General features: G+C 35.4%; 2 protein-coding genes across 2 annotated transcripts in view; one reads left to right on the top strand and one right to left on the bottom strand.

Moving 5' to 3' along the window:
* LOC102810061 (charged multivesicular body protein 6-A-like) overlaps positions 1-10,474 on the bottom strand; it is a 34,412-nt gene extending 23,938 nt beyond the window's left edge. Inside the window, exon 1 of the mRNA XM_085502597.1 lies at positions 10,333-10,474. The gene's annotated coding sequence lies outside the window, so the exon portion shown is untranslated. The remainder of the gene's footprint in view (positions 1-10,332) is intronic.
* A 428-nt stretch (positions 10,475-10,902) lies between these two features.
* LOC144348757 (uncharacterized) lies at positions 10,903-15,235 on the top strand. The gene is made up of 3 exons (XM_078007835.2): positions 10,903-11,093; positions 13,101-13,162; positions 15,102-15,235. Exons 1-3 carry the CDS (start codon positions 10,903-10,905, stop codon positions 15,212-15,214), a joined length of 366 nt encoding a protein of 121 aa, XP_077863961.2. The 3' UTR covers positions 15,215-15,235.
* The last annotated feature ends 1,287 nt before the right edge of the window (positions 15,236-16,522 follow it).

Here is a 16,522-nt window from a genome sequence, read left to right as displayed (position 1 = left end):
TAGATTCATAAAACATTCAAGATAACAGAAAATTTTAGCTGGCTTTTGTCCAAGTATTTTGTACAGATGTCTATCATTAAAATTAATTATTCACTGAGACAAATATGAACTGCCTCATTGTGTGACTGCTATTATATGAAAAGTAAAAAAAAAAAACACCCTTTATGAATAGCTATCATGTTGCAAGCTCTGCTTTAAATAGTTAGTTGGTGTCCAGTGGAGGGAGAAATCAACAGTACTCAGTGTTTGATCTAGGCTGCGCCATTGCGCAATTTGCGCAAAAAAATCAAAGTTGACGCGTTATTCATAACACTGTGCGCCAGTTTGGGCGCAACATTTTTTTCCTGCCAATTTAATGAAACAATTACGTAGTTGCGTTGTTTTTACCGTAAAGAGGCTGATTGACCTTAACGACCCATTACTTACTTCGTGGCGAAATCTTTTGCGACAATAATGTCGCAAATTTCATCACGTGACCACTTCAAGTGGACCGTGTGCAATTAAACAGCATGGCGAATAAAAGCCAGCGGTTGATGAATGAGGTCATCTTCGGGCATCAGTTCGTTCTATGAAAGAAAATGATACCCCAGAAACAGTTTCTGAGACTTCTGAACGTTTGGAGGGCCGGATAAATATGAGATAACAGATACAACGGTAACTAGCAGTGATACTAGTTCCGATGTTAATCGGCGGCACCCACTGGTACGTAAACACAATCATAACACTGTTACGGTATTCATTGTTTTCAATGCTAATGTTATTTTAATAAATTACACTTTTACTTTGAAAATTATGACCAGCAAAAGAGCCTACTTAGTACTATACCATGTATTATCAAATCAAAGCGAAGTTGCGAAGTGTTTTGTAGGTCAACATTACATTACACGTGAAACCAAAATATAAGACTATTTTTTGAAATAATAATTATCTTTATTGCATTAATAAAGATAAACAAACAATTAAGATGAGAATAAAAATACACACAGGAAAATAAAAACTGACAAGCAAATAAAAGTAGGGAAAAAAATAAATTGGGTTGTTTTTCATATTTGTGTTGGTGAATGTTTGGATTACTAATGCATGTACATGACCTTATCTTGAGATAGCTGACTATATTGTTGACTCCCATGTGCGAAGCACAAAATGGGAGTCTTTGCAGTTAGTGTGTCTGTATGTGTGTATGTGTGTATGTGTGTGTGTATGTGTGTCCGACTGTTCCACTGCTATCTCAAGAACCATACATCGGTTTTTGATGAAACTTGGTGCATAGATGCTCTGGGCCAATGCGCAGATTTGATTAGGTTTTGGTAAAAATCCATGCTCGTTAATTACCTAATTTGCATGATAATTAGCTAATTTTTAGCTGTTCTATGACTGTTCCACTGATATCTAAAGAACCACTCATTGGATTTTGATGAAACTTGGTACATAGATGCTCTGAACATATGCGCAGATTTGATTAATTTTTGGTAAAAATCCGTGCATATTAATTACCTAATTTGCATGATAATTAGCTATTTTTTAGTGGTTCCATGACTGTTCCACTGATATCTAAACAACCACTCATTGGATTTTGATGAAACTTGGTACATAGATGCTCTGAACTAATGCTAGGTTTTGATTAGTTTTTGGTAATAATCCGTGGATACTAATTACCTAATTTGCATAATGATTAGTCAATTTTCGGTTTTTCCACTGATATCTCAAGTACTAATCATCACATTTCAATGAAACTTGGTACATAGATGTCATACGACACTGCACAGACCTGATAGTTTTTATGGTAATATCAGTACATATTATTTACCTAATTTGCATAATTAATTAATTTTCAGCATTTGATATAAGTAGTTAGCATTACATTTCAATGAAACTTGGTACTTACATACTCAAGGACTATGCAGAGATTGATTGTTTTCGATAAATATTTGTGCATATTAATCACCTAATTTGCATAATTAGTTAATTTTCAGCTTTTCCACGGGTATCTCAAGTACTAATCATCGCATTTCAATGAAACTTGGTACATAGATCCTTTAGGACTATGCAGAGACCTGATTAGTTTTAGGGTAAATAATTGTGCATATTAATTACCTAATTTGCATAATTAATTTTCAGCTTTTCTACTGATATCTAAAGTACTAATCATCACATTTCAATGAATCTAGAATTATGCAGACCCAATTAGTTTCCGGTAAATATTTGTGCATATTAATCACCTAATTTGCATAATTAACCAACTTTCACACTGATATCTCAGGTACTATACATCACATATCAATGAATGTACATGGATGCTGTAGGACAATAGACAGACCTGAATAATTGTGGGTTAAAATCTGTACATATTAATTATCTAATTTGCATAATTAACCAATTTTAAGCTTTCACACTGATATCTAAAGTACCGTAAAAACTCCAAAATTTCGACCGGTTTTAAATAATTGGTGTTAGAAATGTGACGTGTTTTTAGAGTCAAAATTAAGGTGCATTTTCGGACGGTCGAATTTTTCAGAATAGAAATCAGCAAATGAAAAAATGGGGATGATAGACAGTGTGCTTCATTAATTTTTAAAAAATGCAATGTCCGTCAATTGACGTAAACTTCCTCATGTTTCACGGTAAAAGCAAAGGTCGTGGCTGAGTTGTAACTCAAAATCTAAACAAAGTCATCAATCAGTGAGTATTATGACAAGCAAAACAAAACATCAAGACGCGGAGAAGAGGTCAGCACAAAACTAATAGGTCAAAAGACAAAGCTGTCTCGCACTACCTAGGAAAACTTGCGAATGTTCGAAGTACAGGTACCCATTGGACAAAAGATACATGGAAGTTTAGCAAACTATCTCCCCGACCCAGTGCAATGTATCCGGTTAGAATCAAAGCTCACGTGTCCCTTATTTGAGGGACCAAATTCTGCCGTAAATTCGCCCTTGGATTAAAAAATAAAATGGGATTTAAGAAAATAAAATGGGACTTTTAAGGTGTATTTTGGCGTCATTTTTCGGACATTTCAATCAATCCTGCCGGCTAAAATAGAGTCTAAGTTTTACCGTAGTCATTGACGTCTGTCTATTCAAGAGTACACGTGTATGATTTTTATCGTGACTAGCGTGAGCGGGTAAGCTTCCTTTCGAGAATGAGCTGTTATCACTGTGAACAATGTTAAATTATTCTTCAGATGACCAGTTTATTTTTTAAAAACAACTAATTTATTTATTTAAAAAAAATCATGCCGTTTTCGCATCAAAATCCAAGCCAAAATATCGTACTACAACATCAATCTCTTCCGCATTGCGTTCAATAACATTAACATATTTAAATAAGCTATGGTAATTTGAACACGTTGGCATCATCCAGCTTTTTGATTGGTTAATTAGCGATTTGACCTATTTGACCTAAGAGAACATGGCGGATATCCTACAGCATCAAACGTTTATACGAGACCGGAATCATTCGCTTACGATGAAACTAAGTTGACTTTTATTTGTATTTCATAACCATTCAACAAATTTATTTTGTGTACATTATTATAATCACTACTGAGTACAGTAATAATCAACAATTCAGAAACGCAGCATGCCGAGATTTTTGTGTTCGTTTTTATTTGAAACTTCGTTTATTTAGAATATATTTTCGTTACCAATAAAATAAAAATCTCTCAGTCAATCAGAAACCCGGATTCATGCCTTCGAGGAAGGTCCCGTTTGAACGCTCACATCTGAGTTTTTTTCGTTTGGGGGAAAACTAAAACTGGTCGCAATTTTCGAATAAAAATGAGTCGGCAATTTTTAGTGGAGTCGAAAATTTGGAGGTAAATAAAACACCGAAACCCGGCAAATAAATAGGCGGTCGAATTTTTAGAGGGGTCAAAGTTTTGGAGTTTTCACGGTACTAATTATTCCATTTCAATGAAACTTAGTACAAAGATGCTCTAGGACAATGTACAAACCTAATTAGTTTGGGGTAAAAATCTGTTCATATTAATTCCCTAATAAGCATAATAATTCATAATTGTTTGGTTCTAATCACATTTCAATTAAACTTGGAGACATAGATTTTCTGTTACATTGCGCAGACCTCATTAGTTTTACACTCAAATCTGGTCATATTAATTTTCTGATTTGCATAATTAGTTTTCAGCTAAGTAATTTCGAATTATATTTAATGTGTTTCCAATACTCTCAACACATGGGAGTTCTTTCTAAGCTTTCTTTGATTTTCAGTTTTTCTTCTCTAGTTTTGAAAGTTTTCTATGTATTATTGCATACACACACTAGGCTTCAGAATGCTTTAGTTGGCTATCAGAATTAATTTTATGGCGTTTTTTCAAAATATAATTCAAGAACTCTGGGTGATGTTGTGTTGTTTCTTATAAAAAACGCATAGGTCTTAAAAACTACCCAAAAACCTGTAAATTTAAAAAAAATATTTTTATTGATCTATGCAAAATGATTTACAGACATAACAATGGTTACAATATTAGAATTTATCTTGACTCTTCCAACTTTCTTTTTCTTGCAGGAAAGGTGGTTATCCCCAGACTGTGTTAAAACAATGTAGCACCCACTGTCAGTGTCACACCAGAACCCATCCATTACCACCTGTAAAGAATTGACATTTCAATGTTATGTATAATAGTGACAAACTGTCAACACTAAGTAAAAAGCAGTGAATTGGTATCCAACAAAGTTTAACCCAACTGATTTGATTTCTATACCCAAAAAGTGAAATTATAAGTATTCCATAGTGAAATGGTGAATATATTATTTTCTCATGCATTTTGTTGCAACATTTGTTTTTGAAGTGTCTTCCCAAATTGTGTTTTGTTGCAATTTATGATAAATAAAAAAATAACTGAAATACTTGCTTACATGTAGTCTTTTCTAGCAAGCACTGGAGCTTCTGCAGCTTCCGTTTGTCAATGTTCCATTAATTGTCCCAGTAGGTAGATGTAAGTGGTCATGAAGAAGGTATTAGTAAAGGGCACTGTTCAGTACTATAAAACTTGTTTATAGGACAACAAGTGAGTGTTCAATATAATGTTGCCCAATAAAAATAAAAATATCATTTTTTATGCATTCAGGCTTTTAAATGCTGGAAAATTCTTCAGACCTGTCACTAGATTGCTATATTTCACTTATGCTCCAGACAATCCTGACAACCAGTAAACTGGTTGATTTGTGCCAAGTGAACACTTCAGGGTTATGAGCACGCCATTGCTATGCCAACTTCTGGGCCCCCAGTAATTTTTCATGGCCCTTGTTCTCATACAAGAGGGGCCCCAATGGCCCCACTTAATGAATTCCTAGATCAATCACTGAGTACTGTTGCCTCCTGAGAACCTACATCTTCAAACACTGCAATCTTTGTTTGAAGTGAGTTTTTAAACTAATATTATAAAAACTTAAGTAAAGTTATTGTGCACACAATAACAATTATTAACGACGACAATGATGACGCCGAGGGCGACAATGCCGGATAGAAATTTTTCCCTTAATATAACTTTCCCTTCCATCTTTGATGGTTCACAGGCAAGGTAAAAATTACTACATGAGTTGAGTTTAATAATTATGATATTGTGGGGTTACAATTTTACATCCTGTTTATCCCATGTATTCATTTCTAAAAGCTAAAGATAAACATAGTAATCGTAATTTGTTAAGTGCATATTCAAGACATTGTTCAGCTCATTTGCATAACCAATCGCCATGCATTAATGCTGGTTACTATAAGTTTACTTCATGCGATTAAGTCAGTTAATTTTGGAGCCAATTAATACTAGTAACATAATTACTAATTTTTGAGTCAATTCAAACTGTGGCTGTGATGAATCACCACTAGACATGGGTAGAACAAATTTATGTGCATGGAGAAGTATCACGCACAAGTTGTGCCAACATCTTAAAATATCAGAATTATTCAAATTAATACAATTGTTAATAATAATTTGAGAGAAATATTTTTTTAATAACACATGTAATAACCTTAACCTTTTATTGCATCTTTAGAAATAATATTTCTATCAGTATACAGCAATAAAATGTTTAAGTGCGGCTCCGCAATCCCAGGGACTGCACCAGTGCGTCACGGGAAATGTAATTTGCATGGTCCGCCCAGTTGGTTACTTAGTAAAAACAGCTGTTATCATTCCAATCGAAGGTGTTACCCGGTAATTCCATAAGCTAATATCATGCATCATGCTATTATTCGATTTGAAAGGACTTATTGAAACAAGTTGTTCAACCCAGACTTCCATGTTCAACCAAAGACACAAGAAAAATTTCTATGATCAACACTATCGGGGCCCACGCAATCTTTTGAAATCAGTTTTCTTACTTGCATCTTGGAGCTAGACAATATGACGTTATGCAGCGTGAAAAAAGGCACCAACAAATTAGGAAATAAAAAAATAGGTCAATGGCCTGCTGCTCAACGGCTATTGTACAAAAGATTAGTGCTGTATATGACAAATACCCCAAAAGGCATAATGCTAAAAGTGGAATTTTTTCCAAAAATAACAGAAATATTCAATAAAATTAGAATCAAAGAGAGCTTAAAAAGAACTCCAGCATGTTGAGAGAATAACATAACATTATCTGAATTCGTAATACATGTATATACCAAGTTTTGTTGAAATATGATTCTTGAAATAGCACCCAAATAGCTTGGATTTCACTATTAGATAATTTGCATAAATTTCCACCAAAAACTATATCTGGAAACTGCCCCAACACATCTATGCACCAAGTTTTATTAAAACATATTAAATGGTTCTCAAGATATCACCAAAATAGCCTAAATATTGGTATGTAAATTAGGCAATTTGCATAATTTTCCACCAAAATCAATCATGCCTATACACATTTAAATATGTTGAGTGGTTATGTTTTCATTACAATCACAATAGACAATCAACAACGTTGTCAATGGAAAAATAAACACATGTATGCCCAACACCAAAGCATTGGAAATAGTGGTTACCGGTAGTTTAAATTCCATTTTAAACCAAAAATGACAAAAATATTTGCCAAAATTAGAGAATTATAAATATGGCCATTGGATGAACTAATCTAGTAGACGTCAACACAAGGTACATACACACCAAGTACCAAAGCATTCAGGCTACCGGTTTTGAAGAAGAAGTCGAAAATGACCATTTTAAAATATTCGCCATAATTAGGAAATTGAAAATTTCCTTACCAAATTAACAAAACTGATAGAGGACAACCCAAGGCACATGCACTATCAATATCAGCACTGTAGACCACTTAGTGTCATAGTAGCATAGAAGAAATTTTAGAGTTTTGGGGGGCTAATTTGCATAATTTTTGGCAGATTGACTTCTCATGAACAAATTACCATCTACACTCATCAAAGCATCCACACACCAAAAGTCGAGTCAAACGGTTTGGCGTTTTTTGAGAAGAAGTCGTGCACAGACAGATAGATAGACAGACAGGCGCAGGACAGGAAGCCATCCCATAGGTAAGCGGACCTATGGTCTGTTGAGCCAAAAACTTAGCGATACAACTGTGTGGCATGGGCATACCCAGTTGCCTGATGCCCTATATACATGCATACATGTATGTGCATGACTCATACATTACAAAAAGGTGCTGAACACGCACATGCATACATTTGTTTACGCAATTTTGTCGGTCACCAATCATTTCACTGTGGGATGTATTTCAGGGAACATCAAATTTTTTGTGGGATCTTTCAATATATTTATTTCGAGACACATATATACTTTTAAATTGAACATTATATATTAAATTTGAGAAGTATGCTCGACATATTGTTGGGGACGTCTTTGTCCTTTTTTGCGCACACACACTAAGGAAGTTATTGGAATGTTTACAGACAATCCCCCCATTCTCGTGCGCATCCCAGCTCGTATGAATTGCACTCGTACAGCCGGGCTGCTTGGTGGCCCCGACAACACTCCTAAAGTGACCGGACAAACAGCTCACAGCATATCATTTCTTGTTAGCTCTATGATATCACTTACATCATCAATTCCGTAATTACATAAACATACCTAGAGATTGAAAAATTAACACCTTGCATTTGCATAAACCCATGACAGTCATTTTAAGCAGTCAAAACATCTGTTTGAATCATGCCTTCCCGTCGCTTTTACGTGGAAATCACACTGACATCGCTCCGAACTTGTAAATTAACATCGAAATTGTATCGCAAATGTAATGTTTGTGTGCGACATGAAAATAACGCACCACAGGCGTTAAGATTGTCGAAAATTTTGATTTTGCTGAGCAGCCCAATACAATGAGTGTCATTTACATACTGAAAACCGGCGACCATTTTTCCCTTTATATACCTGGAGTTGCGGTTTAAGACACAAAAATAATTTAAAAAGAAAAACTAACTGTGAGAACAGCTCCCTCTTCTTATATACCCTATATATAATATTGTTTTTGAAATGCAGTTGATTTTTCACATCCCAAATTTTGGTTCCCGTTGTTGGTCAGTTTTGTCCTTAACGTTTTTTCACTCGGGATAGGACGGCTTATTATGTTTTGAGTTCGTTATGTGTCTAGAAACATAGCAACATTATTTTCTGGTGAATATGGAACATATTGTGTTTCAATAAAAGATTTTGATATGCTAATTGAAATCAAAGAAAGCTTAGAAACAACTCCTGTGTGCTGAGAGTATTAGAGAGACACAGTAAAAATTAATTCAAAATTGCTTGTACTTGAGATATTGATAGAAAAGCTGAAAACTAATTATGCAAATCAGAAAATTAAAATGAACAGACTTGAGTTAAAAAAAATAAGGTCTGTGCAATGTAACAGACCATCTATGTACCAAGTTTCGTTGAAATGTTATCAGAACCAAAAAATTATGAATTATTATGCTAATTAGAGTATTACTATAGTTTCAGTCATTCTTTGAACGATTATGGTTAACTAAATATTGCTACACTACAGCAAATTATTATCAACATTGTCGGTAAATGTACAGCAATTGCTTCCAATGTTGTTGAAGTTGTTTTGCTACAATCAAGTTTGTTTTGATACATTCGCGACGCACTCAGACTTCAAGTCGCCGATCCACTGTCCAATCACGCACTTGTTGTCTGTGGACTGTCACATTCACAGCGCAGTAAACAGGGATTCCTGACTACACCTGCGATTCGCGAAAAAATAGTTGAGCTGAATTTAGAAGGAATATCTTTTGCTGACATAGCGAAAAGGGTTGATGTGACAAAGTCTACTGCGTATAATATATGCAAAAAATAGCGGATCTAGCAACCATGTGTGTGTCCAAGTGAAAGTCTAGTTTTATCCGCTTTGATATTTTACTGGCTTCAGTAGATTAGCCGGCAGTCGGTCACACGATTGGTTTCATCATAGATGATGACCCATCCAGAATGAATATAGTTTTGCCTTTATTATGCCTCCTGGTGTTGTTGAACGAAGATTGTCGATGACCAACTGTTTGAATCGATAGTTTGTCGGTAAGTCCAATTTCTGATTTTCTTCGTCCATAATTTGGACGCGAAGTGCGTTCATTCATTAAAAATGGTGCCTCGCTAGTGAGGCAGTCGATAAAACTGTTGTAATTAAAGTCATCACTATGAAACTCAGCTTGTGATATATATATATATATATATATTGGTATAATTCATGTATCCCAATAATAAACAAACTCTACTTTGAATAAGTATTCCAATATGACTGTCAGTCCGATCAGGTCCGAGTTGAAATGCGTTGTGGGTCCAATGACAGTGACTAGAAGTCTGGGTACGTTGCAAATGTATCAAAACAAACTTTATTGTAGCAAAACAACTTCAACAACATTGGAAGTAACTGCTGTACATTTACCGACAATGTTGATAATAATTTGCTGTAGTGTAGCAATATTTAGTTAACCATAATCGTTCAAAGAATGGCTGAAACGATAGTAATATGAACAGATTTTAACCCAAAACTGATCATATTTGTACATTGTCCTATGTACAAAGTTTCACATCAGTGTGAAAATTGATTAATTATGCAAATTAGGAGATTAATATGCATAAATATATACCAACAACTAATTGGCTTTCTGCATAGTTTAGATTCATTTAAGGTGGTGATTAGTACTCGAGATATCAGTGAAAATTAAATAATTATGCAAGGTCTTTGGATAGTCCTGGAGGACCTATGTACTGACCACTAAAGACGCCCATCGCGAAGTGTCTTGTCTAATAGAAACACGTTATTATTATGATATGATCGTTATACTAGGGTATAGAATCATTTCACATTAAATTCAGACTACTGTTACATGAGTCCATCTCAAATTGTAACTTAATCTTACCTGTTTTGTTCTGCACTACTACTACCTTTCACTGAGCAATACTTCACACCCGTACACACTTCAAAACACATCGACCTCTTATTTTAATACAATTCTATCTTCCTGGTTGCACGTATTTGTCTCCAGAGGGCGCTCATGTCATACGTCACATCACACTTTTGAACCAAGCAATGAGTAAATGTTCAATACAAGATCACATTTGTATTCTAACAAAGTTACATTATTTCTGGGAGACGTTGGAAATAATTTGAATGAATTAAAAATACAAACAGTGTCATTCGAGAGAGGTTTGTATATTCAGCATTGTGCGTAATCATATAACAAACAAACGAATTTACTTTACTGGTCGCAAAGTTAAATTTACATTGAGATTGTAATTTTATTCAACAAGATTCATTTAATAGATTTAGATCTATGCCGCAACAATGCAATTAAATAACTATTTTTTTTAAACAACTAATCAGCGTGATATTTTATTCGTTATTTGCATAGTGAAATAACAAGTTTGGCCTATAAAAATAACGATTCAATATAATACTGAATTCCTAATCTGAATTTGAAAATACGTCAATGCAAGACAAGCAGCAAGATAGAACCAGATACATTTGTACGTACAGCATGGAGTCCACATTTCAGCCACTCAGTCAAGGTCTTTTTAAGCAAGTGATACAGCCCGGCTGTGGGCCACCTATTAAGCCTGGCGATGTTATCACTGTCCATTGCACTGGGTCAATTACGACACCACCTAAAAAGTTTTGGAGGTATTTTTATTATCGAAGTTTATATCAATGGCAACTTGAGAACTCGGCTGCTTTGTGTTAATGTTATAATGTTGTGTTGTCTCTTACGCCTTTCGTCACCGTCAAATTCGACTGACAAGTTCTGGTTTATTATTTCCATGAACACTGAACGCATCGAAGAAAGAAAGAAACCGAGAGGAAGTCTACTTTGTCGGATATATTATCGATCCCCAGTGTTATAGGATGCGCCATGCCAGATCATGATTTTGATTTGAAACGCGCGTCAACGTAATTAGACTTGGTCGGTACTGGGAGGTTAGTATCTCATGTTGGGGCGTCAGGGTACGGTTTTTTTGTTTTGTTTTGTTTTTTTTTAGTGTCAATTTTTTGAGTTTTTCTTACTCAACAAAATACAGTATTGAAACCAACATGATAATTTCATTAGCAAGTTTAGCACCAACATCAGTCGGGCACTGAGTCAGTCAAGGCGTGTTGACAATATTTTTTTTGGCTTTATGCTGGAGAAAATATACGGTTTTGTTCTTGACAGGAAAATAGGTTTATATCATCTCAGTTTCAGAAATTCATTTTTTTTTTAATGACAGGAACAGAAAGAAAAACAGACAAAGGTTTTTACAATTTATGTGCAAGCTCAGACTAGTTATGCGGAATTCTCTCTCGTCTAAGCGTACCACCATAGACTCGTGTTCTATACAAACAATTCAAGACTGTCTGATTAATAAGTTTTACTTGTACTATTGTACTATGTGGACTTAGCCCTGAGTACAGTCCTGTAGATTGGCCTTCTTTCGCTGATCATTCGGTCCCCACAGTCCTGAGAAGTGGCATAGACCGGGAATTCAACACTATTGTGAAGGAATGTATTGGGCGATTTAAGAGGCATTCAGCTTTGCAGTTAAAAAATAAGCAGGTCGATACGTCTACTATTCTAAATACCTTAACTGGAAGTGAAATTACATAAGATTTCCCACTAGGGTCGGTCAAAACGACATTTTCCAAGGTCAACCGATGTAAAACTTGCTTTCGCCAACGTTCCAGTACTGTAGGTTCATTTTTCGCCCACAAAAAAGGTATTTGTGATCGCTAGATTGGTAGATTTATGTTTTAGCTGGTTACAATCATGAAAACTGCAGAACGGTTCTCCGCCATAAATTTGTAGGCAGGTGTCGAATCCTCGGTTTATGCAACTTCTCAGGACTGTTGGGGCCGAATGATCAGCAGAAGGAGGCCAACCTACAGGACTGTACTCAGGGCTAATGGGCCATTCCAGTTTATATCTGCAACCGCCCTGTTGATGTGGTCGGATTTCCAGCACTGTATGATGGGGAAAATACCCTGGAATTCCAAATGGGTTCAGATATAAACTGGAATGGCCCAATGTGGACTTTGCTTATACATAATCTTGAGTGCTGAAATGGCTTCCAGACAAAACAACCCCTATAAAAACCAAACCTGAACAGTTGCCCCCCTTGAGAAAAGTTTTAGGTTCAGCATGTTTGAAATACAGCCTATTTATATTTCACCTGCTGTACTTGCAGATACTTCCATATAACTTGCGTGTTATGGTAAATGGTGGCCTAAACTTCAGTGACTACAACTTCTGTATTTTGGGGTGTTTTGTCCAGGGATGTTTTTTACAGGGTTTGTTTTGTCCTACAATCAGACTCAGACAAGTAATAAATAGACTAGCAATCAGTATTTCATCTAATGCATGTCATGTTTGTTTATGTGATGCGAGATTTCTACATGAGAAGTTACACACTGCACGATGCAATATGCCACCCTACACTTCATGTTTGGGCAAAATGTCCACAGTAATGAGAAAAGTTTCACAAAAGTGAACACTATCGACAAACACCCATCATCCAAGTTGTCCAAATGTCTGAAGAAAGTCAAATTCATGATAAACTGGTACTTTACTTTAGCTAATTTATATTCATATATGCCTAAATGTGTATATTAATATACGAAAAACTGTAAATGTAAATTTTACTTGATTATTTATAGCACAACAGATCCTGGTCAAACACCATTTACATTCCAAGTTGGAGTAGGAAAGGTCATTGCAGGTCAGTGTCATTATCTCGTTATTCTTTGGCAACAGAGCTGTTCAAATATGTGATTGTCACTTGATGTTTCTTCATTGTCTCTCATAGAAAATGACAGGACAGAGCTGTTCACATAGGTGATTGTTTGATGTTCCATTATTGCCTGTCATGTGTCATCAATTCTATTTTCAACTACTCAAAAACTTCTAATTGCTTAGATATCTTGATATGTAGCTACCTTGGGTGAACCTCAGATTTGTTCATTTTGTGTTTGTAACTAGATAATATTTGTAATTACATGTATTATTTTAACAACCATATAAACTACCTTACAAGTTTTATGATATGGCAAGAACATTGTGAACATAGCTAATATCGTACAGAACAATATCAACTTTGTTTTGTGGAAGACACAGCATAGGCTGGAGATCATTGAGCACATTCCGTCTTCTTGTCTGTGCAATGTCATATCTCACTTGGGACATTCAAATATGACATCTGTGACATATCTCATGAAGGACATTGTTTGACTACTTGTCTGTGTCATTGCACAACTTTATTGGGGTCACTCCTGCCTACTTGTCTGAGGTATTTTCTCATTGGGGACATATTGTACCTATTCATCAAAATCAAGCATTTCTGCCATTTTGGAACTGAATCTCAGTTGTACATAATAATAATAATACATAATTTATAAAGCGCCAGTATCAAAAACAAAGTAATGTTCAATGGCGCTGTACATAGAGATGACTACAGGTAGTTGTTAAAAGCTTTACTAAAAAGATGAGTCTTTAGTTGAGTCTTGAAAATGTTCAATATTGATGACTTGCATAGTTCAAGTGGCAATGTGTTCCGAAGCTGTGGTGCAGCACATGGGGAAGAACGTTTGCCGAATGATTCTGATTTATATTTTGGTTCATGTAAGAGTTCCTTATTTGTTGAATGAAGTTCACAAGGTGACATCCAGTGCTTTGTATGTGTTTAGTAGCATCTTGTATTCAATTCTGAGTTTCACTGGTAGCCAATGCAAATCTTGTGGAATCGATGTTATATGGTCACGTTTCTTTGTGTGTCACAATTCTTGCTGCTGTGTTTTGGACATGTTGTAGTGACTTTGTAGTGTTCTCTGGTAGTCCAAATAGAAGTGAATTGCTGTAGTCAAGTTATGAAAATATTAATGCATGAATAATTATTGTACATGTATTTTTGGAGACAGAGTGTCGTATGTGACCAATTTTACGTAGGTGAAAGTATATAGGCCGACATGTTGCAGATATGTGCTTCTTGAAGCTGTGATGATGATCAAAGATGACCTTGATGTTTCTTGCCATCTCAGTGAGTTGGATAACGCTGGAACCAATGAGAATATTCTTTATTGGACAAAAAAAATGCAGTTAAATGGTGATCTAATTTGAAGAGCCTCATTTATCATCATTTAACTTTAATTTGTGGCATGACATCTATGATTTAATGTCACGAGCTGTACTTTCAATTATGCTGACTGAAGACGGTGTATCAGAGTATGAGAAGGCGAGGTAGAGTTGGTTGTCATCAGCATATTGATAGAAATTAACACTATGAAGACGAATAAGTTGATCTAGTGGTGATATATAAATGGACGTCCAAGACAAGATTCTGGAAGTAATGATACCATTTGCCATGCCATTTGTTTTTAGTTCCAATTCAAAATGGCTGACTGGTGGTCATTTTGTTTTGATGAATGCTGTTCCAATGTTGGAAAATGGGGATTTACAGAATGACTACGTCCGTTCGTATCCACCTGTGTCTCGCACATACCTTTAATGTAATAAATTTTAAGAGATGCATGTATCATGTACCCATACACTCCAATATACATGTACTCTTGCATTAAAAACAACAAAGACTGTCATGTCATAACTTGGATGAAAAATACATTGCTGTTATCAGTAAGCATATTGACTTTTTTTTTCTTCTGTAGGATGGGATGAAGGTTGTTTATCGATGATGAGGGGAGAAAGGGCCATGTTACTCATTGCTGGCTTCAAAGGTTATGGACAGCATGGTTTTCCTGCTTGGGGATATCCTTTTTGACAATAAATTAAATGGCTGAGGTTCAAAGTAATGTTAAAATGTCACCTCAAAATAATTCCCTAGATCAAACACACATTACTTATATGCTATGAGCATGCTGAAAAAAATCCAAAATTTTATATACATTTAAGTTATTAGTTTTTTAGATTGGTCAGGTTCTTAGAATACATGGTTTTCAGATCTTTCGTGTTTTCTCACACATAATTTGACCCATGTCCTTTTATCTGATTGGTCGAAAATACCATTAAGAGGGGGGCAAGGGAGGTAGCTGGTACAGTTTTACGGGAAATAAAAAGGGCTTTTTACAATTTACAAGGGAAAAAAATTGAGTGTTTACAGAGAAAATAAAGGTTATTTTACATTTTATTGAAAATTAAAAAAGAAAACCTAGAAAATTCTTGTACGTATCAAAAAAAATGACACATTTCTACAGTGTAAGAAAAAAATATTTGATTGATTACGTTGTACATCTAGCCTGTGATTACAGAATTGCGGAATTTATTTTTTTCAATTTACGTTGTACAAACAAACAAATATTGCAATTACGTTGAACGAAAATAACCCTTGCCCCCCCCCCCCTCCATTAACTTATCAGAATGCTGTGTTGTACTGCCAACATTTCCTAACATATTACGAGTATTGGTGATCGCATGATTTTCATGATTATCAAAGTCAGAGTACATTGTTGTCAACATTGTTGATTTCACTGGAAAACTGGATGTTTAAAGGGGCACTTCCAGTTAAGCCTAATCTCACAACAAATTTACTTTCTGGATTAAAATTACAATGGATAACAAATGATAGATTAACTTTGTAAACAACATAAACAATAGTGTCCCATGATTCCTTGGTGCAATCCATGGGATTGAGCAGTTCCCCTTTAAGGGAGTGATTACATTTTTAAGATATCCAAAGAACATTAAAAGACGATAGTCATCATGCTGTGTCATGTTCGATATTGGACCCATAGCAATGCATAGTGGCGTATACAAAGTATTTAAATACATTAGTTGCGTTCACGTTAGAGATCTCGGCACGTGCCGAGACTCTGGACCGAGTCGGCACGTGCCGAAACTTGTGTGTGAACGGTCGGGACCGAGTCGGCATGTGCCGAAAAATACTTCATCTCGACCCCGATAGATACTTGGGACCGAAACTCGGCACGTGCCGAGATTTGCTGCCTGAACACTCTGCACGAGCCGAAATCACGCCCTCGGTGGTAATATATGTGCTGAATCATACTAGTATGAAATGACGATGACAGGAAATGCAGATATACTAGTCTATGGTCGGATGCTGTAGTAATGA

Source organism: Saccoglossus kowalevskii, chromosome 8, assembly GCF_978046115.1.
Source record: "Saccoglossus kowalevskii chromosome 8, keSacKowa6.1, whole genome shotgun sequence".
Lineage (NCBI taxonomy): Eukaryota > Metazoa > Hemichordata > Enteropneusta > Harrimaniidae > Saccoglossus > Saccoglossus kowalevskii.
Note: the sequence above shows the minus strand (reverse complement) of the source record. Positions and strands in the feature narration are given on the sequence as shown.

Bases quoted from the DNA above. Each gene is read 5' to 3' on its own strand.
- LOC144348757 (XM_078007835.2), top strand. From the start codon at position 10,903: ATGCAAGACAAGCAGCAAGATAGAACCAGATACATTTGTACGTACAGC. The intron at 11,094-13,100 runs GTATTTTTATTA...GATTATTTATAG, and splicing joins CCACCTAAAAAGTTTTGGAG to CACAACAGATCCTGGTCAAA. The intron at 13,163-15,101 runs GTCAGTGTCATT...TTTCTTCTGTAG, and splicing joins AGTAGGAAAGGTCATTGCAG to GATGGGATGAAGGTTGTTTA.